This window comes from Oncorhynchus mykiss, chromosome 3 (assembly GCF_013265735.2).
Source record: "Oncorhynchus mykiss isolate Arlee chromosome 3, USDA_OmykA_1.1, whole genome shotgun sequence".
NCBI lineage: Eukaryota > Metazoa > Chordata > Actinopteri > Salmoniformes > Salmonidae > Oncorhynchus > Oncorhynchus mykiss.
The window spans coordinates 29,101,074-29,124,809 of NC_048567.1; the positions used below are offsets into that span (position 1 = coordinate 29,101,074).

The 23,736-nt window shown below is 42.6% G+C and overlaps 1 protein-coding gene across 8 annotated transcripts in view; it reads left to right on the forward strand.

The window, feature by feature from the left end:
• Window positions 1-3,431: 3,431 nt before the first annotated feature.
• map7d1a (MAP7 domain containing 1a) overlaps window positions 3,432-23,736 on the forward strand; it is a 79,856-nt gene continuing 59,551 nt past the window's right edge. For 7 of the 8 annotated variants that reach the window (XR_005042484.1, XM_036973746.1, XM_036973747.1 and 4 more), the window contains exon 1: window positions 18,694-19,107. Coding sequence is in view for 6 of the 8 variants with exons in the window: in XM_036973746.1 (XP_036829641.1) it covers window positions 19,041-19,107 (67 nt within the window). In the remaining 2 variants the exon portion in view is untranslated. Of the gene's footprint in view, window positions 3,522-18,693; window positions 19,108-23,736 lie in introns of those variants that run through there. The other variant, XM_036973763.1, reaches the window with a different exon arrangement.

The window sequence follows — 23,736 nt, forward strand, 5'->3', positions numbered from 1 at the left end:
ATGGCATGGGACCCTGAGGACAGGCAAGGTGGACTGAGTGCATGGAACCATGCAGGACCACGTGTTGTGGAGCATGCAGGACCACGTGTTGTCTGGTGTTCGCCTCCTGTACCCTGTTGCCCAACAGACAACACGTTCGGTGTCGCATTGTGTCACATTAGTCTGAACTGTATGTAATTTTTTTCCACGTACGTAATGCTTTACTTAGTACGGTACACCCTTACCAAAAAAACTGGCTTCTGGCAAACAAATTTGCGGAAAACTCATATTTTCACATGCAAATTAGTTTTGCTGCAAACTATTGGGGTAACTTGTGAACTTCTGGCAAACAATTTTGGGAAACTTGTGGCGAACATTTTGTTTCCTACGAACTCAGTATGAATGTGCAAATTAGATCAGGTTTTTTGTTACTGCGTGTTAAACAACATTGAAATATATGTAAATAAACCGAATCACATAACTTTAAATTAACTTACTTAAAATATTTACTACAACATACATTTTATACAACTTGAAATCATTAGCATGATAATGAAGAAAATAGCAAAGACAAGTAAATGTAACTACAACATCTACATGAGAGAAGTGTGAACACTATGGGGATGTTGACCTCAGGATGTTTAAAGGGACAACCACAGAATGATTTACATGTGCCAAGTGATAATTGAGCAATAGATTAACCAATTTGATTTTAAAAGAGAATTAACAAAATATGAATGATAAAACAACGAAAACTAAATCAATCCCATTTCAGAACTACTGTCTTTTTGAGAGAACTTTGAAGATGGCGGCCAATTCCTTCATCCAAAGTTTGTTGAACGCATGCACTGAAACAATCAAAACAAAACAAAATTAGGATACTAAAAGAATTACTGAAAAATATTTATATTTTGGCATCTTAAAAGGTAAAAATTGAGTTATGCCTAACATGACAATTCATATGATTAAAAATATATATATTTTGTTACTCTAAAAAATGCTTGGTTAAAAATAACCCAATTTGGGTCATTTCGACAACCCAGCGCTGGGTCAATATTGGACAAACACAGAATTTGGTTAATTCAACCCAGCACCGTGGGTTGAGGGCTTGACCCAACTGCTGGGGAAATTAGACTATATTACTGGGTTAAAAAATCCCAGTGTGTTGGGTTGTGACATAAACCCAGCAAATTGGGTTGGTAAATTGACCCAGCAGCTGAGCAACCAGGTTTTCCTTAGGCAGTTTGCCTGTGCATAGTTGTATTCCTGTCCCGTTGGTATAAAGGGATCGGGAGACAGGCGCAGGAATGCGTAATAGTTTTTTTAATTGACCCAAATTACAGCGTGCCTTGTAAAGGCACAGGGACGAAGACCAAACAAACAAATATACATAACACAGGGTTGAGACCCAAACAAAATAGCGAGGAGTACCTCGAATAAATACACAAGCGCACAATGATACCACATGGGACGAGACCCTTAATCATCTGCGCAATACAAGTGGCACGAAAGCCAAAACAACAAGGCACAGGTACTCACAGGCACAAAGGACATTGGAACAATAATCGACAAGACAATGGTGAACAAAGGCCACACTTATACAGTTACTAATCAGGGGAGAATATGGGGACCAGGTGAGCATCATAACACAGTTCAGTTCCTAGAGGCCGGTGACGTAGACCTCCTGAAACTGGTGCACGGAATGAGAAACAGTACCGGAGGGATCCGTGACAATACATCCCCCCCCCCCCCCCCCCCCCCCACACACACACACACAATGTGCTCCCAGCAGTGGGATGACACCGGCCTTGAGGACGATCACAGGAATACAGTGCTGGTCGATCAGGACCCGATGCAGCTGCCGAAGTTGCGTCGTCGGACAGGCTAGTTGCCGCTGCCGAAGTTGCGTCGTCGGACAGGCTAGTTGCCGCTGCCGAAGTTGCGGACCAGTCGCAGCGTTGTCGGACGGGCCATTCTCGCTGTCTCCCTTAAATGGTCGCTTATCCTGTTACGTTGGCATGAAGGATCGGGAGACAGACGCAGGAATGCGTAATAGTTTTTTTATTTTTTATTATGGCGTGCCGTGTAAAGGCACGGGGGACAAAGACCAAACAAACACTTAACAAAAACACAGGGTTGAAACGCAAGCAAAAGAGCGATGAGTACCTCGAATAAATTACACACATGCAGAATGATTAACACATGGGACGAGACCCATAATCATCTGCGCAATCCACAAGGGCATGAAAGCTCAAAACACATAGCACAGGTACTCACACGCACCAACAGACATTGTAACAATAATCGACCCCCCCCAATGGAATCCAAAGGGCACACATATACAAATACTAATCAGTGGGAATAGGGGACAGCTGTGCGCAATGAAAGTTCTGGAGGGATCCGGGACAATTCCGTTTCTTTTTATCCTAAAAAAACTCCATAGTCCTTGCCGATAACAAGCATGACATGATGCAACCACCATCATGCTTGAAGATATGAAGACTGGTACTCTGTGATGTGTTGCCCCAAACATAATGCTTTGTATTCAGGACATGAAGTTAATTTTTTTGCCACATTTTTTGCAGTTTTGCTTTGGTACCTTATTGCAAACAGGATGCATGTTTTGAAATATATTTATTCTCTACTGGCTTCCTTCTTTTCGGGTTAGTATTGCGGAGTAACTACAGTGTTGTTTTAATGCCACCATTGGCCTCATGGTGAAATCCCTGAGTGGTTTTCTTCCTCTCCAGCAACTGAGTTAGGAAGGACGGCGGTGTCTTTGTAGTGACTGGGTGTATTGATACACCATCCAAAGTGTAATTAATAACTTCACCATGCTCAAAGGGATATTCAATGTTTGCTTTTTTGATGTTTACCCATCTACCAATAGATGTCTTTCTTTGCGAGGCATTGGAAATCCTCTCTGGTCTTCGTGGTTGAATCTGTCTTTGAAATTAACTACTCGACTGAGAGACCTTACAGATAATTGTATGTGTGGGGGTACAGAGATGAGGTAGTCATTCAAAAACACTATTAATAAGTCCATGCAACTTATTATGTGACTTGTTAAGCACATTTAAAAATATATATATAAACTATTTTGACATTGTGGAGTATTGTGGCCAGTCACACAAAGTTGCAATTTTATCAATTTTAAATTCAGGCTGTAATACAACAAAATGTGGAAAAATTCAAGGGGTGTGAATACATTTCTGAAGGCACTGCACATTGCTAAGGTTGCTGTGTTCTAAGTTGGGAGTCATTTTACAGCTTGCATTGATGGTATCACGTTTCTATAACTAAATAGTTAGATTACAAATAACTGATAGCAGTTTGTCGGACATTGCCAAAAAACAGAAATGTGTTTAGAATAAATAAATGTACACAATATATGAAACCAGCTCCTCTTCCCATGACAGATTGGCCACGTTAGTTACGGTCGTCACTATCTGGGCTTGTGTCAAAGTCATCACAGTCAAATGCAAATGTTGACTTCCCACCGACACCGCAGCTTGACAACGTTAGGACGGATGCCATCTTTGGTGAGTTTGTTGAATGCACTGAATGAAGTGTTGGCTTTCAGTTATCTTTCTTTAAATGACTGATTCATTACATACTCTATTCTGATTTCTGTTATTTCATACTTGTATTTTTTCATATAAAGTAATGTGTCTGCATCCGGGGGTGGGGGTGAAGATCTTGTGGGAGGCTGCACAGAACAAATTCTCCTATAAAAGGAAACCCAGCAAACCGGGAACATTCCCATAACATTAGCTAAGATAAAAGACCTTGCTTGGGAACATTGAGGGTTTAACCCCACATGTGCAGATTGTCAACCTATGAAGTGTAAAAAAAAATATGGTTGTGTGTGAATGAGTAACTGCAAGGTAAAATGTATATTGCGTGAACATCAATGGAATATTATGTTCAACCTAAAACAAATATGCTATAAATGTAAGAATGAAATAAGTTGTCATTTTATGACAACATAAAGGGAATGTCCTGTGCAACCTATGTGAAAATCACAAGAATATTCTTGTAACATCTCAGACAACTCCAATAACTTAATGAAATGTTCTGGGAACCTTTAAAGAACTTAGACAACATTTAAAGAACTTTAAAGAACTGTCAACATTCTAACAATATTCTAGGAATGTCCTGTGCAACCTATGTTAAACATTGTATCAATGTCATCACAACTGAGCATATTTTGTGTTTTGGGAACAACTCCCAAAACCTAATTAAATGTTTTGGGAACTTTTAAAGAACTTAGTAAGGCTGTTCTGTCATCATTCTTGCAACATCATGGGAATGTCTTTTGCTCCCCGATACAAACATAATTTGAATGTCAGCACATGTCTTGTCATGTCCCCACGATGTTCCCATAACCTAAAGAAACGTTCTGGGAAACTTTAAAGAACAGACTCAATGTTTTCTGAGAATGTTCTTGTAACATCAGGTGAATGTTTTTTTTGCAAACTAAAATGAACATTGTAGAATCCTCTGCACAACTGGACACTTTCAGTGTTTTGGGAACATTTGTGTCATCTTGACATAGTTTCAGAACAGATGTTGTTTGGAATAACTAGCTAACTAAGGACTGGTTATTTATTAAGTTTGAATGTGAAATCAAATGTTATTTGTCACAGGCACTGAATACAACAAGTGTAGATCTTACAGTGAAACGCTTGCTTTACAAGCCCTTCCAAATTATGCGGAGTTAGAATAAGAAAAACAAAAACAAGAGAAATAAAACACGAGTAGGAAGCTATATATAGGGAGAGCAAGTACCATATCAACGTGCAGGAATACGAGGTAGTAGCAGCAGTGTATAAAATTTGTGAACGTGTACATGTGTGTGTGTTTGTGTAAGAGTGTCAGAGTGAGTGTGTGGATAGAGTCCTGTGAGTGTATATGGAGTTTGTGCAAAATAGAGTCGGTGCAGATAGTTCGGGTAGCTATTTCATTACGGGGGGGGTGGTAAATGTCCATGGGGGGAGCAGCAGGGGGAGTGGGGGAGGGGTGATGGAGGCCAGGAGAACAGGCAGTGGCTCAGATGGATGAGGTCCCTGATGATTTTCTTGGCCATCCTGCGAAACCTGGTGTTATAGGTGTCCTGGTGGGTAGGCAGTGTGCTCCCAATGGTACTGTACGTTTGGCTGAGCGTACCATCTTCTGTGGCACCTTGCGGGCGGCAGTGGTGGAGTTTCCGTACCAGGCTGTGATGCAATCTTACAGTATGCTCTTGATGGTGCTACTGTAGAACACTGAGGGCCCTCAGCGTCAGGGCAAATTTCTTCAGCCTCCTGACGTTGAAGTGTCACTGGCGTGCCTTGTTCACAACGGTGTCTGTGTGGTTTGACAATTTCAGTTCCTTGGAAATGTGTACGCCGAGGAACTTGAAGTTTTTGACAGTCTCAATGGTGGCCCGGTTGATGAAGATGGTAGCATGCCCAGTCTGGTTACTCCTGAAGTCCGCAATCAGCTCCTTTGTTTTGCTGAAGTTGAGGGAGAGGTTGTTTACCTAGCACCATGCCTTGAGAGTGCCTACCTCCTCCCTGTAGTGCGTCTTGTCATTGTTGGTAATCAGGCCTACTACTGTCGTGTCGTCAGCGAACTTGATGATGGAGTTGGACCTGTGTGAGGCCACGCAGTCGTTGGTATACAGGGAGTACAGAAGGGGACTGGGAACTCACCCTTGTGGGGCCCCCGTGTTGAGGTTCAGTGTGGAGGAGGTAGTGGCACAGTGACATTTAGTGTTCCCTACCTTCACCACCTGGGGGCTGCCCGTCAGGAAGTCCACGACCCAGTTGCATAGGGAAGTGTTCAGACGCAGGGCCATGAGCTTTGTGGTGAGCTTAGAGGGCACTATGGTATGGAAGGCCGAGCTGTAGTCAATGAACAGCATCCTCACATCTGCATTCCTTTTGTCCAGGTGAGTGTGGGCAGTGAGCAGTACAATTGCGATTGCGTCGTCTGTGGATCTGTCAGGCGGTAAGCGAATTGGAGAGGGTTGAGTGTGCTGGGGGTGAGGAAGTTATGTGGTCTTTGACTAGCCTCTCAAAACACTTCATGATGACGGAAATGAGTTCTACAGGTCGGTAGTCTTTCAGTTCAGTTACTTTCCCTTTCTTGGGCACGGGGATGATAGTGGACATCTTGAAGCAAGTGGGGATAATGACTCGAGTTAGAGAGAGAAAAATGTCTGCTGGTCTGCAGCTAGGTTGCTGTCTGGGCCGGCAAGGGTTAACACGTTTGAAGGACTTACATACGTTCTCCATGGAAACCATAAGCACATGACCCTCGTTGTCCTCAAGGGCTTTCCTTGGCAGCTCAGAGTCGTCGTTATACTCGGAGCATGAGAAAAAGGTGATAAGCATGTCCTCTAGGGCGGCATTGGTGTCTGCGACATGACTGGTTTCTTTTTGTAATCCATGATCGTTAGAAGCCCCTGCCACATACCCGCTGAATTGCTCCACTTTGTCCCTATACTTGTGTTTCGCCATCTTGATCGATCTGCGTAGGTCGTATTTGTACTGTTTAACCATACAGTTGTCCCAGTCACCTTGCTATGTTTATAAGCTGCATCTCTCCTTCTGTTTCACAACAAGGTTGCCATCCATCCACCGGTGGAGGCTTCTCAGAGAAGGAAGGGGAGGACCATCCTCTGTGAATTTATTAAAAATATAAATAGTGAAACATTAAAGAAGTTATTATTTTTTAGATAAAACTATACTAAATATATTCACATCACAGCAGCACTCTGTAGAGTGGCACCAAGGTGTAGCCAGATGACAGCTAGCGTCTGTCCTCCTCTGGGTACATTGACTTCAATACAAAAACTAGGAGGCTCATGGTTCTCACCACCCTTCATAGACTTACACAGCAATTATGACAACTTCCGGAGGATGTCCTCCAACCTATCAGAGCTCTTTTTTGTTTTGTATTCAAGTCAATATACTCAGAGGAGGATGGAAGCTAGCTGTCCTCCGGCTACACCATGGTGCTACCGCACAGAATGCTGTTGACGCTTTGCAAAATGGTGTGTTTTAATCAATAATTTGGTGACGTGATTTGTGTCATTTTATCTAAAAATGATAACTTTTTTAAGGTTTTAAAATTTTCTATCATGAAATTCACTGAGGAGGATGATCTTCTCCTTCCTCCTCTGAGGAGCCTCCACTGCCACAGTGAAACTTTATTCCGTGAGGAACTATACCTTATCATGGAGTGACGTTTCACTGTGGTCACGTGGGTTGTACTGGCGTACGGATGTAAAAATCCCTCAAAATATGGCATTGGAGACCATTCAAATTAGCCCCATGGTTGCCTTGTTAAATCTTGTTCATTCTCTCCAACTAAATACCATGACTGTTTTCTCATTAGCTGGGAATGTTATTTGATATGTCCGATACAACATAATTTGGTCGGTATCGTTACCATGCTACTGCATACTCATTAAAAATATACATTTCCTGTGCAGGTTGTGCTATTAGCATCGCTAGTATTCACGGGTTGAAGACGAAGTCACTTTTGAGTGTAATGACACGAATATATATCATTCACAACATTTTGACGGGAGTTATAATCCAGTTATAATACCTCCCAAAATGTAACTATGGTGTATCAATATTGCTTTAATTCAGGCTTGGCTGAACTACTTTCAATTGGGAAAGATTGGCCCGTAGCATTCTAATTGGCATTATAGCTGATGCTAACCAGATTAGCATCTCATATTTTCTTAGAGTATTTCAGATAGCATCTATGCACGCGGTACTTCCGCATTCCACTGGGCCAGCTTGCCAACTCCCTGTGCTACTGAAAGCTGCCCTGTCACCAACTGAAAATGTTAGTATGGAGCCCTGTGACTATATGCTCCTACAGGGGTGGACAATTGCAGTCCTCGAGGGCCGGATTGGTGTCACAGTTTTGCCCCAGCCCCAGCTAACACACTTTACTTCAATAATCACCTAATCATGATCTTCAGTTTAGAATGCAATTTGATTAATCAGCTGTAATGGCTAGGGATGGCAAAAAAGTGTGACACCAATCAGGCCCTCGAGGACTGAAGTTGCCCACCCCTGCACGGTTTTACACATAGTATAGAATGTGAATTATAGGATATTTAGGCTATCCTCTCACAACATAAAAATGGAAACATTACTGGAGACACGTTGCACTTGATTGTTCCGAAACACTTTCAGAGGTGGGCAAAATGGGTATTTTGCACGTCTAGGCCTGTCATTTAAAAGCAAACTCATGTGTTCGGATGACTCAGCTCGTATGTATCTGTCTGGTCTTAACATGCTCAATGGACTGCTATTATGGAATTATGCTTATCATTTTCAAAGGCATTGTACAAACATCAGTGTCTGTTGCTAGTAAGTATTTCAGGGTTTTATTACAGGTTATAACACATAATAAAAAAACATTTAACCAAACACTTATTCTGACCAATAGTTTTGTATAGCAGCAATTGTGCAATTGATGCTTTTCAGGTTAGCATGGAAATAAATTCAGACACCATGAAATCCAGCATATAGGCTGACAGCTAACTGTCTTGACCAAGCTTCCTTGATGCTACTCTACCCACGCATCACAGAAAGCATTGGCAACATTCAGAGATAGCATGTTCAGTAGACTATACGAGCTGGCTGGGCGTACGCTCTCCTGGGACATTCTGGACATTCCTGCTATTGTTATTTCATTAAGGGGCCATTGATGACCTCGGCCATTCACAGCAGCTGACCTTCAGAGTCCAGACTCATTGTGTTGGTGGACACTAGGCTCTGTGGAATAGAGACCAGAATAGGTCTGTGGCCACTGCACTGCGCCCTCTAAAACAAGTGCCCTCTCAGTCACACACACACACACACACACACACACACACACACACACACACACACACACACACACACACACACACACACACACACACACACACACACACACACACACACACAGCTATCTGATTTTTTGTATTTTCTACAAAATTACAGCATTTTTTAACTATCTTCTGACCAGGGTTGGGGAGTAATTGATTTCATGTAATCAGTTACATGTAATCTGACAACAACAACAAAAACTGTATCTGTAATCAGTTTCATTACCAGTGAAAATATTGTAGTTGGATTACAGATACTTTTTGGATTACTTTTAAATTCAGAAAGGATGTTTGAAAAAATACATTATAACACCTTTCTCTTTCCTCAATTACATTCTATATAGTATTGGAAAAAGGTGCAAGTTTAAGTTTGTTCTACCTGAGTGAGTCTGACCACAAGCCAGAGATGACACACCAAATGTGTTTGTTGGAACCTTTTTTGTCTTCTTTTAGGTAATCCAAAAGCAACTGAACGAAAGATTAAGTTATTGAGCTTGTGTAATCAAAAAGTTCCATTACTGATTACAATTTTGGACAGGTAACTAGTAACTGTAACAGATTACATTTAGAAAGTAACCTACCCAACCCTGCTTGTGGCCTATATCGTTACCCATCAGGGACAACCATAGCCAAGATGTTCAAAGAGTATAATGCTCAAAAGGGAACTGTACAAAGAAATAATCAGATCAGGCGAGTTTCGAGTGTTATCTGTCTGTAGATAAGTTATCTTGTGTGGCTTTTTTTCATTCTTTGTGGTAACAGTCGCTTTTCAGCCTCCCTGCAAATACTCACCATAATTTCATGCCAAGATCTGTGATCTGTCTGTCTGCTATTAGTATGTATCATCTGTATTTACACTGCTTTTCTATTGTTTGTTTGTTGTTCATTTGTTTCCTCAGTGATAGTTTCAAAATCTCAGTGGCATTTATTTACCCCCCTATTCCCCAATTTCCTTAATTAACTGCTGGGCCTCGGGCCTTCGCCTCTCAAAGCAATCAGTAGCAATTTATGAGCGACGTGTGATTGCATGTGTGTGTTTCTGCTTGCTTACTGGCCTGCTTTCTTGTTTACTTGTTCCTGTTAGTGATTATGCATGCGTCTGAGTTTGAGGGTCTCTCCCTCTCTCTTTGTGTGTTTGGGTGAAGAGAGTGCAGCTGCAACTCTCAAATCAAGCCCTTTCCTGAGCAGTGAGTGAATAAGCGAGGGATGAGAGAGGGGAGGGTGGGGCCCCTCTTCCTGTGTGCAGGGAGGGTGGGACCCCTCTTCCTGTGTGCAGTGAGGGTAGAACCCCTCTTCCTGTGTGCAGTGTGAAGTGTGTGCGATGCAATGAAGTCTAAAGGCTACATGGTTTATGTGCGTAGACTATTTTTGTTGCGTTACACCCAGAGAAGAAGTCTGCCTTGTGTAGTGTATATCCACTAAGGGGCTTGGGGTAAGCCAGAGTAGCTTACCAAGCAAGAGTGGCCGAGGCACTCTTATTTTTTTTTTGTGATTCTTTTTTTGTCGATTTTTACCCCTTTTTCTCCCCAATTTTGTGATATCCAATTGTTTTAGTAGCTACTATCTTGTCTCATCGCTACAACTCCCGTACGGGCTCGGGAGAGACGAAGGTTGAAAGTCATGCGTCCTCCGATACACAACCCAACCAAGCCGCACTGCTTCTTAACACAGCGTCATCCAACCCGGAAGCCAGCCGCACCAATGTGTCGGAGGAAACACCGTGCACCTGGCAACCTTGGTTAGCACGCACTGCGCCAGGCCCCCCACAGGAGTCACTGGTGCGCGATGGGGTAAGGATTTCCCTACCACCGGCCAAACCCTCCCTAACCCGGACGACGCTAGACCAATTGTGCGTCGCCCCCACGGACCTCCCGGTCGCGGCCGATACGACAGAGCCTGGGCGCGAACCCAGAGTCTCTGCTGGCGCAGCTGGCACTGCAGTACAGAGCCCTTAACCACAAAAAGAGTGCCTCGAGGGGCCACCCGGGAGGCCCCTCGAGGCACTCTTTTTGACTCTAGCTAGCAACGACATTTGAACTTCGGGACCTGGTGTCATATGCCTGTTTACGAAAGCTAGCTAGCCACAGAAGCAAACATGTCTCTCTATGAATTGTAGTTGCTAAAGTTTGAACAGCCAGAGCTTGAACTGCTCTTATTACTCAGGAGGAGAAAAAACTGAAAACCTACAAGAGGGGACGATGGAGAACACAAGACTCTTGTCCAACCTTTGCAAAGCATTGACGAGGAAAGACATTATCAATACTTTCGGCTCTCTGTTGCCAGATTTGACGGCTCGCTTCAGCGGCTTGCCCCTCACATCGTGTATGCGAGAGAGCTCACAGCTTGCCCGTAATTGATGCAGGAAGGCTGTCTGTGACCCTTCGGCTTTTGGCGATTGGCAGCACACACACAGCAAAGTATTGCTGTGAGTTGTAAGTTAGGAATCTCAACAGTTTGTGTCATAGGCACCATCAGGGCTCAACTCTGTTTCTGGGCTGTCCAAAACACCACCCCAGTCCACCACCTACAAGCAGATGGCGAATACATTGGGAAAAATTGCAAGCAATCTTAAAATATCTTCATAGGCTCCTTTTGAGTTAAAGTGCTTACTCAAAATTACAGATTTTTATAAACATCTCAGTCTAATTGGCACACATACACACCACACTGTCTTATTTCAGATTGTTGAACCAACCCTGATAATCAGTATGATAACAACACTGAACATTTCCCACTCACAATTTCTCCCATCCAGAAAAGAGCAAATTCCACATGATCTAACTACGTCTATCTACATAGGATTGGAAACACAGACACTGTACAAAAGGACCCGGCTGCATGACAGAACACAAGCATTTCGCTGCAATAACATCTGCTAAATATGTGTATGCGACCAATGCAATTAGATTGGATTTGACAAGAGCACATAAAGTATTTGGCATATTATTGGTGTCTGTCTGACGGTGTTTCATGTGAACACGAAACCAATCCAGGTGTCAGACAATCGGTGGGACACACACACCAGCGGCAGCCCCACTTCTCATCTCCTTCATCCTTTTCAGATTGCGAACATACCGGTCCCAAATCTTTCTCCATGTTTCTTTGATATCAGTATCAGTGATCAAATGTGATATCCGTGATATCTCCTTCCAGCTGTTGTCTTTTGCGTGTTTGTCCGAATACAACTGCATCGAGTGGTTGTAAAGGCTCTCGTATGTCTCACCAGTTTGCACAGACGCTTCCTAAAACGTGTGACGAAAAACGACCATTGCGACACTGCGCTAAGCTCTGCCAGCCCTGCTAGCGAATTCTATGTTGACCCCTTTACATGCAGAAAGCTAATGGAAGCCCTCATGTCAGGCCATTTTCTCCCTCTCTACCCCCACCTTGTTTCCAATGGCTCATTACCACCACATGGAAATGCTTTCTATGAGAACATAGGCCTCCTGACTCCTCCAACCGTGTGCTTTCTTCTGGGCCCTTTCATTTTCCTATCACGCTGTCGGCTCAAGCAAATAAAGAGAGAGAGCGCCAGAAGTATACTGCTGTATAGAATGGACCATGGATGAGACTACCTTTAAAAGTACACTGAGGGTGTTCCACCAAAATAAGGTGAGTCAACTGAATGTAATCGAGTCAACCCAATTTTTTATTCATTGTTCAAAGCTTCTTTCATAGGACAACTTGTGTTTCTGTTTTACAGGTGTTCTGGAACAATCAGGTGGCTTCGCTGTTCAGTAGTTGGAGCTACTCAAACAGTGTTTTGCCTTCTTTACCCCAAGATAAATTAGATTTGGGCATTGTAGGAAGACACTTAATCCATTTGGGACGGTGTCTAATCATAATTTGTACTTGTGTCAATGAATCAAATGTTTCTTCCTCAGAGAAGAATCAGGATTTTTACACACAGTTGCGAATGTGTCATTTTTGTAATCTTGCACAAGATGACTGTATTCATTTGTTATTCATGTACAGTACCAGTCAAAAGTCTGGACACACCTACTCATTCAAGGTTGGCTACTTTAAAGAATATATTTTGATTTGTTTCACACTTTTTTTGGTTACTACTACTACTACTTTCATAGTTTTGATCTTTGATCTTCACTATCATTCTACAATAAAGATTTTTTTTAAAAGAAGAAAAACCCTGGAAAGAGTAGATGTGTCCAAACTGTATTGTATCCAAACTGGTACTGTATTTTTGGAGGCCAACTTTATAACAAATGTCACTGACTCCTTTGTGTAGCCTTATCACCAACCATTACTTCAGCGCACAGAGAAACAGTCATACCCATGTTCTTTAAGACAGAGTGAGGACTTTACGTCATGCCCTGTGTGTGCAGTGGATCTATCAAGATAATTCAGTTGCAATAAGTTCACTGGCACTACAAGGCTGTAGCAAATGTGTGTTTTTCAAAAGATTTATCCAAAAGATTAATCCTGTGCGTGACTGCGTGTGTGGGGTCATTGAGAGACAGATGAAAGGATGGGGGGTATGAATACCCTGGAAAAAGGGGGTACAAAAGATTAGGTGCATTTGCAGATCTCTTGAAAAGTGGATCTAAAAAGATGTGTGCTCCAGCACATAGAATGAAAGGACTGCTTTTCTCCCTCAAGCTTGGGTTTGAGAGGGCAGTAAGAAAAAGGCTCTTAAAATGAAAAAGCTTAATCAGTAACTTCCAGGTAGGAGACCATCTAAAATGTTTATATTACTTTGACTGTTATTGTCACAGTTATGTATTATGGGCCTATAGAATGGCAGAATCTACAAACCTTTCTTTAAAAGTGTGTTGTTCTTGTCATCACAACCGAGAAATCTGTGATGAAACCAATGAGTTCCTTTTAGCCTGGTTTCAGATCTGTTTGTGCTCTATAGCCTTGATAACAACCATAAGTTGGTTATACATCACAAACAGATCCGGGACCAGATTTCCTTTGCGTCCTGCGCAAAGATTGACACATTTCAAATGGCATAAACACAATGTTGTTCTGTGTGCTAAACTCTACACTGATCCTTTAATCTTCTCATTTTCATTTTAGTTTTTTTTTGTTTCTACTATTTCTCTTTTGTCTCTCTGCATTGTTGGGAAGGGCACCTTAGTAACCGTTTCAACGTTAGTCTACAGCCGTTGTTACAAAGCATGTGACAAATAAAGTTATCTTTTGAAAAAGTTAACATTTGTTCAGCTACAGTCCATGTGAAACAGTCACGGATGTTAAAAGGTTTCTCAAGTTGAATAAACAGGATGAAATAAGCAAAGAGTGCTTTTGTACTGTTGATCGAATTATTCACATGCCAAGTCATCACTGTTTCGCCATGGGTAGTTACAACGCAGTCCAAAGTATGAAGAGTAGTTTATCACGGAGAGAGATAATTGAGAAAAGCATTGTTCCTCATTAAATTACCCATGGCAAGTTGCTCTTTACTGTTCTGTGCGAGTACAGAAAAATGGATAGATTGGCAGAAACATTGGGATTACAAGGACAAAGGGAGCTCTAAAGAGGTCGTGAATAAACCTTTTAAACCGTTGCACTAAACTCCAAAATCTCTCCAAATACTGCATGCAGGGAAGTCATACTGAAAGGTCTAACTGTACAATGTGCTAGGCCTCCAGCTTGCAGCACTCACAGTAGCACATTCTAGTATACAGAAAGAGAACATACGAAAACAACCTGTTTTGCCAACATGGTTGTTAGGTTATTGCACTGTGCAACATTGAGCTATGAGCATATCCAACCCAGTCTATGTAACATGAGCTCTTATGTTATATCAAATTGATAACATGTTTATAAGCATATTGCTCTCCACTGTACATGAACCTATGCCTGACTGCAAGGCAGAAGGATATACATTCTTAATTTACTCTTCATCTCCTGAAAATGAAACGTCATGCTCTTCCCTCGATCCTATTATAGGTTATTTTTCACATCTGTCTTCAATTCATCTTCATTTCGTATATGTGGTAAAGACCTCCACAGGCAACAGAAAGTGCTTAATTTGCTCCTATTCATCTCATATATTTGTAAAAGGCTCTTGGGTATATTACTGGGACCAAATCATAAAACAAATGAAAGATTGTTGAATAGGTTTCTGGATTCATCCCAAGCCAAGTCCAACTGAATATCTCTGTCTCCTCTCTTTTCATTTGAAATTCCCTCTTCAAAAAATGAACTGTCAGATATGCAAACAAACAATCAAGCATGTGCACAGACACACACACAAGCCCCCTGCTCCCCAGCACACACACAAGCCCCCTGCTCACCAGCACACACACACACACACACACACACACACACACACACACACACACACACACACACACACACACACACACACACACACACACACACACACACACACACACACACACACACACACACACACACACACACACAAGCTCCTTTCTAGTTGCAGTGACAGGTGGCTCTTGGGGGTTTGTGCTAAAACGACTGAACAGCTGCACAAAGGAGCCCTACTGGGTCTTTTTATTTTGGTGTGGGGGGGGTCCCCTCTCAAGCGTGCCGATTACCCCCCATCACAGCCCCCTCCTTGGCAGATGCTCCTTGAAATCTACAGGCGGGGGATAGAGTGCTTCAGTTGGAACGAGTGGAGAGATCCATTATGGAGAAGCTTGTACATTTGGTATCTTTTTCAGTGCACGATGAACTAATGAAATCAAGAAATCTAAACACGTATTTTCACTCTGCTTCTATTTGGCATGCAGTCGCCGTTTGCTAAATTACCTTATAAGCCCCATTAGACTGCACAACAAATATGATTGGAATACTGTATTAGAACATACTAAAGAATTGTGAAGACGTTTCATTTTGTTATACTTCTCCAGCATTGTTTTGGCACAGATTGGCATGTTGTTTCTGTAAGCGCAAACATTGCAGTAAAAACTCTTATCTTGGGTGGAACTTGTTTAACAAGTCCTGATATAAATCAGATCCATCACAGCAAAACAAAAGGTCAAATTCACACACAAGAACACGGACTGGAGTTGTCTCTCAACAAATAACTTTATATATCGTATCAATGTGTGAAAGATAACTTTATCATATAATTTGCCGAAATGTTCCATTGTATTGTGTGTTGGTATGCTAAACCATGTGCCAATAATTGTGCTGCTGTGCACCCTTTTCTCTTGTTCTCACTGCATGTGCCCTCACAGTCCAAATCCCCAGCAAATGTCTAATCCTTCAGACTGGAACGGTCGACGGAATCAGCATCTTTTACACACTGTGATGAGAATCCTAATTAAAGTGAGTGTACATCCCACACCTGAGTCAAAGGTCAAGAGATTTAGGTTGTGCATGTTGGTAACATAATTCCTAGGGACTAGGGTCAGTCTAGGCCTACCTGAGATGCACACATGAGAACAAAACATGTGTTCAGAGAATATCATTCTCACATGGTGCAATGTCGCATTTTATATGGTCAGTTTCCATTGATGATGGCCTTGAACTTGTGGGGTCTTTCACAAACTTCTACAAACGTGTAGTCCCAGAGAGAGTGGTCACTGTGGTGTCTTGACGTTGTTTTGAAATTGTGCAGACTAAGACTAAGGCATTAATCATAGGGCAAAATCTTAGCCTGACTTTTGGCCATGCCAACATAGACTAACAACTGAATTTAGACAGCAGTCTCATTTTAATTTCTGCCAGAGACAGGGTAGCAACTTTCCCTGGGGACGAGGACGAGGAAGGGGACACATTCTGAAATGGCACCTTTGTCCCCCCCAGTTTTATAACTGGAATGTGATACCAAACGAGGCAATGGTGTGCTTTAGGCCCATGCGGACGCCTCTGAGCGGTCGGTAGTCTGTTTGGAGTGTTTATTCGACTGGATAAAAAATAATAATAAAAATTATGTCCTCCCCACTTCTAAATCCAAAGTTGCGCCCCTGGCGAGAGATGATAGTATTTAAACACTTCTGGAGAATGAATTATACTTTAGGTTTCACTTTTTCATGGTCAATAGCAGGAAAATAAGTATGCTAAAATATGGAGAACAGAAATTTAAACTCAACATGCAACAATTGCAAAGATTTTACTGAGTTACAGTTCATAGAAGGAAATCTGTCAATTGAAATACATTCATTAGGCCCTAATCTATGGATTGCACATTACTGGGCATGGGCCCACCCACCACTGGGGAGACAGACCCAGCCAATCGGAATGAGTTTTTCCCCGACAAAAGGGCTTTATTACAGACAGAAATACTCCTCCTAGGCTATATTAGAGTGAACTATGTCAATACTCCATTACATGAATACATATGTGGTCTGTATAAACAATGTAGCTGAATACAAAGTACAGTAGTATAAATATTAGAATGAGCGATGTCACGAATACTGTAAGTGACCAGTGGTTCAATGTCTCTCTATATGACATGCACAGCCATCGTTGCTTGTGATAGTTTTTTTTTTTTTTTAGTCCGTGTGCGTCACCTGATAGGCTAGTCTACCAGGTGATGCACTAATAAATAAAATACAATTTAATCAAATGTATTTATATAGCCCTTCTTACATCAGCTGATATCTCAAAGTGCTGTACAGAAACCCAGCCTAAAACCCCAAACAGCAAGCGATGCAGGTGTAGAAGCACGGTGGCTAGGAAAAACTCCCTAGAAAGGCCAAAACCTAGGAAGAAACCAAGAGAGGAACCAGGCTTTGAGGGGTGGCCAGTCCTCTTCTGGCTGTGCCGGGTGGAGATTATAACAGAACATGGACAAGATGTTCAAATGTCCATAAATGACCAGCAGGGTCAAATAATAATAATCACAGTAGTTGTCGAGGGTGCAGCAAGTCAGCACCTCAGGAGTAAATGTCAGTTGCCTTTTCATAGCCGATCATTAAGAGTATCTCTACCACTCCTGCTGTCTCTAGAGAGTTGAAAACAGCAGGTCTGGGACAGGTAGCACGTCCGGTGAACAGGTCAGGGTTCCATAACCGCCTGCAGAACAGTTGAAACTGGAGCAGCAGCACGGCCAGGTGGACTGGGGACAGTCGTCAAGCCAGGTATTCCTGAGGCATGGTCCTAAGGCTCAGGTCCTCCGAGAGAGAGAAAGAAAGAGAGAAAGAGAGAATTAGAGAGAGCATACTTAAATTCACACAGGACATCGGATAAGACAGGAGAAGTACTCCAGATATAACAAACTGACCCTAGCACCCCGACACATAAACTACTGCAGCATAAATACTGGAGGCTGAGAAAGGAGGGGTCAGGAGACACTGTGGCCCCATCCGATGATACCCCCGGACAGGGCCAAACAGGAAGGATATAACCCCATCCACTTTGCCAAAGCACAGCCCTCACACCACAAGAGTGATATCTTCAACCACCAACTTACCATCCTGAGACAAGGCCGAGGATAGCCCACAAAGATCTCTGCCACGGCACCTCCCAAGGGGGTTATAGTATAATAATTAGGCTACCATATGTGACCTCTAAAAAACATATTTAAAAACATTTGTTTTCAATGTTGTTTGGGTGATAGCATCGTTGAAGCAGTGGTCAGGCATTCAACACATGAAAAGCATTGAAATACTTTACACTGGAATGGACCAGAGGTTGTATTATTTTATGGACGGCTGGCTCCATTTGGAATGAAAGGGGTATACATTTGTATCATATGTGAAGTATTTGATTAAACACGTTTAAACATGTACATATTCAAATATAAGTATTTACAACATAATAATACAAAACATATGTTATTCGTTGTAAATTAGATAATGCGGTATAAAGATTGAAAATAAACGTGCTCCATAACATATTCACACCCCTACTGGCTATGGAACAGTCCGATCCGGAGGCCAGCATCCGACTGTCCGTACAATAAGCATACCATACCGTCAGCTGTTGTGTGGGTTTACTTATTTCCCCTCTCTCCTCCCCCTCTATATCTTTCTGATCCTAAGCAATTTAGGAACGTTGATGGTATTGCAGCCAAAATAGTTTCCAACCAACCACATTGTTATTCTGTGTGTGGCACCGTTTTTTCCGAAAGAGTGCTGCCTACCCGGTGCGTCTCCAGCGTTTTCCATTTGGAAATAGGGGTAGTCTGTGCGCGCTGGTGAGCAACTAGAGTGACTCAACCAAGTTTCCCTTCTGTTTGAGGAATGAGTATACATACGGTCGGGAGAGGACGAGCCGAAAAGCGCATGATTGAATGAATAAAATGCAAAGCAAAGACCTCGACACCGATTTGGTGGGAAATGCGTTGCCTGAAGCAATATGTAAGTTACCTATTCTTTTATTGAACCTCGTGGACATTTAACGCGCGTTGAAACGTTTGTTGTTCGACCTGTCAATGAATTTGAGGATTTTCTGGTGGCCTTTCTCACGTTTCTCACTTATCTCCCGACAAAACTTTTTTTTAATCGAATGATCATTATACCGGTTATTTGCACGGTCGCTGTGCGTGTGAATGCGACATTGTTTGAGATCAAACGAGTTTGATTTCTTCTCATTTGTATCATTGTTAGGCTATGTGTGGAGTAGTCTAATACGGGATATTTCCACGCTATAAACGTGTAACAACACATGTCGACGATCTGTCTAAATGTTGATTATTAGCCTAGTCAAAAGGAAGGAACTAGAGGAAGCAGAGCTTCCGTCCAAAAAGGCTCCACAATACAGCCTAGTCTACTTCCACAATACAGCATAGTCTACTGCCACACTGTTAATTCTTCTCTAATCCGTATGACAACAACAACACATGAGAATATACTGGGTTTAAATCATTGGATTTTCCTCAACAGGTTTCTCAACAAATGTATGATTAGTGTCTCTAACAGCCTGACCCAAACACTGTCCATTCGATCAAAACTAAATTAAAAATAATTAATACAGCGCGCTTGATGGGGCAATCCCCCCCCCCATGTTTACATTATGAGGTCACCGGTCTGGCATCCGTTCCATTTTCCCCTCAACCGGTTTATCACATGAGCACCCATCAACCAGATAATGAATGGCTTCTGTTCTGTGCCATTTGATCTTGACTAGCCCAGTTCTAATGCAGGGATTCATGGTTCATATATCTTTAACCCAGGTGCCTTCTGATCTGTAAATGAATACACATGAGTACTGTGATTTAGCCTACTGTGATCAGATGCCTTTTAATCAAAAGTGCAGAGCCAAAGTGCAGGCAGGAGCCAACTTCATCATCTGGCCAGATTGATTTATTTACTCTTGAAGTGCTATGATTTTAAATGTGCAAATTACAATCTGTGACTAGCTAGTGTTCAAGGACAAAGTTATCCACTGGATATTATAAACAGTATTCTGTCAGTGGGCTTTTGCATAAGAGTGTTTAACAGTGACCGGTCAAAACGGATGTGGCAGGAGTATGAGTGCAGTTGTGCATTCCCTTCGGGTACACACACACACACACACACACACACACACACACACACACACACACACACACACACACACACACACCATAACCCTGTATTTGTCAGATGAGAGATGATCAGAGTAGCATGGATTGTCGCATTGTTCGGGATATGCCTCCTCGCCTCGATGGCTTTTCATGTGTCATCATAATGCATAAGGACTATTATGAAGTATAATTATGAGCGAGTGAAGGACTTTTAGACTGAAGACCAGAGAACAGCCATTGGTGCCATCCAATTAAGAGAGTGTCAGTGGCTATTTTAATGTTCCACTTCACACAGCCAGATATGCAGCTCTATTTGAATACATGAATATAGGTTTATTGTAGGTTTATTGTGAAGGTTTATTGTGAAATAGAGGACAATGCACTTTCTCTCTGAATCATACATACCTGATAATCACCAGGCCCTATTTTGTGTAATAGCCTGTTGGCCAATTACCTTTGTGTGAGTAATAACACTCCCAGTAAAGAATAAAGCGGCCGGGGGCGGATAGGTAAGATCCTCAAAACGAAAACTCCCCAGAAGGAAGATGGAATTACCCAGATTCTCAGGCAATTCATGAGAGGAGGTAGTTGTGTCATAATGCAGGTGAGGTGATGTTCAACTGAGGTTGTCTAAGAGCTAGAACCATTGCATTGATCCATTACCCTGCTCTGCTAGTAGGACAAACACACACAACATGGCCAACAGTGTCCAACCAAGAGCTTCCTTCCTACTTCCTGTGGGCTGCTGGATGGGTGGGTTGTTACTTGTTTTGGCTGAGATTCATAAGAATGGAGCTCCACCCTGTTGACCATGGAAACCTTGACCAGACCCTGATGTATCTATCTAGCAGCTATGTCATTGATAGCCTGGTGCCAGATCTGTTTGTGTGGTCTTGCCAACCTCATATGGTCCTTGGATGACAATGACAATAGGAGTTGGCTACAGCACACACCAATCTGGCTATGTCATTGAAGGCCGTGTCCAGGAAACGCGCCATCCTCATTATGTGCACTGTAGCCTACAGAATTCTTCTTCTATGATCTCCGCCCCTTGACAACGAGCAGAAGCTGTTTCTGAAGCTGTCTGGGATGATTCCCGAGGAACACGTTACACGAGCTAAAAATGTAACAAAGCGATGACTCACTACTCGCTGCCCTTTCTGACTGACTGGTCCTGTAAAATATCTTAGTTAATCTTCATCGTCGCATTCCTCAAGCATGAAGGGTGAGCTACCTGTCAAGCCCTAGCCGAACTCTGTTGTCGTGTGAGCACATTTATAGAAGGGATTTTCCCCAACTTCAGAACACTCAATCAATATTTTAATGTCATCGTCGTTTATATTGGTCTGGTTGGAGAATTTTGAATAGGTTATTGTGGCAGTCATTCATTCACACCTTGGAGGACAGACCACCTTTGTTGCTAACCAAAGCCAGATATGTTTTTCTGTGTCCTCCCTTCAGAAGAATCAGGGAGTTACCCATTCGTGTTGGCAGAGTGTGCCTCTGAAGTGCATTGTGTATGCTCGCTAACGCTACTACGTTCAACTACCAAGTCGCATAGAATACCGTTGATAGGATCCACTCACTGGTGTGAACTGTGAATCAGAGGCCCTTGCAGTGGGGCTGCTGTAGTAGTCTCTTTAGTCCGGCCCAGGCATTGTGGAATTCTGCCTCCATCAGGACAGTCAGGACATCTTCTAATCCTTATTTTCTTTAGGGGATGTGTCCCAAATGGCACCTTATTTCCTATGTAGTGCACTGTTAGGGCTCTGGTCAAAAGTAGGGTGCTATATAGGGAATATTTGGGACGCAACCTAGATTTGCATTCAGGCACTCGCCCCTCTGAGCTCTCCTTTTCTCTGCACCGCCAGTCCGCCACTCGTTCCATGCCCTTGGAGTCGGCAACCATTTGGTCTTTTTCTCTAATCCGTTCTCTGTTGTTAACCTGCAAATCTGAGGCGGGCTGACTGGAATCAAGAGCTTTCTTTCCTTTTCGTGGCTAGCTATACCATTGCTAGTGCACTCTAACCATGACACACACACACACACACACAAACGCATGCGAACGCACTCACGTACACACACACACACACACACACAAACGCATGCGAACGCACTCACGTACACACACACACACACACACACACACACACACACACACACACACACACACAGAGAGTATGCTCTACCCATCAGAGAGGGCTATAAAAATAACACTTGTCTGAAATGGTTACTGTAGACGTCACAGACAGTACAGGGTATATCATATATCTGAATAACTTGTCAGGGACCTGTGAGGAGCAAAGTAAGGAGAAGCCATCTTGACGTGTGAACTCTGGAGGCAGATTATGTGAATATCGATGTGTTTCGTACTGGCATGTTCCGATATTTACTGTAAATGTCAAGTGTGTAACTGCACAGCTAATGGTAACTGCCTTTAAACTAGTTGAGGGTCGGCCATAGTGTCACAGTTTAGGCCTACTTTAAATCTTAACAACGTGTGTAATATTGGGTCACGCACTTGCCGATGCACTGTAATGGTCAATAGATCTAACCAACAGATCAGTGAACTTCAAGGTGAATACTGTTTGTTGTGCGTTTATTCCAAATGGCACTATACATGTAAGTTGCCTCATTAATCAATAGCAAATATTGCTGTGACTGTACTTGCATTGTTATGGAGATATTTGAGCCTAGATGAGCGAGTGCGTCTTCTGCCTAAAGCTTTATAGCTTGTTCACTGAGTTCCATGTTGTAGCCTACTGTTACTAACCCTAGTTTGTACAAACACGCTCGTCATCCTGGAGGATGAAGAGTCTCAGCAGACTGACAGGGAAACAAATCGCAGCGTCTGACAGGACTTTTTCTATTGTGTAACCCCGTCAGGGAGCCCAAGTACCACCACCCCTGTCAGGCTATCAGGCCTGCAGTGAATAAGGATCACTCAGCTAGCTACGCAGGCACAGCTTCAGCTGCAGGAGCTGCTCTTGTGTAATTAGGAGAATATGTGAATTGTAAAGCCAGTGTCCCGTTTTCTGGAGAGAAAGCTGCATTAGTGAGTATATTTGTGAATTAGTTAGAGATTGGTGGGCTAAGAGTCTCACGTTGACACACGTTCCAGTAGTGATGCACCGATACGACATTTTTGCCCGATACCGATATCCGATATTTTCCTTGCCAAAAAACCCCCGATACAGATAACCAGTATTTAACATTTTTTGACATGCCTGACATGCCTAGTCAAATAAAGGTTACACACACACACCACACAGACCAAAAAGTTATTTTGTTGGCATTTACGTATGTCCCCATTACCCGTAAAACATGACCAAACCTATTTCTTCCATTTACTTGCTGTGCTGTTTCATTGTTCATTTGTTCAGTTATTTCATTCTCAACCAGGCTTTCTATGGAACGCCGTTTGCGTCTTTGCCTGTCAAGAAAGATACACGTCAAATAGTGTTATTGTGTCAAATAAGCT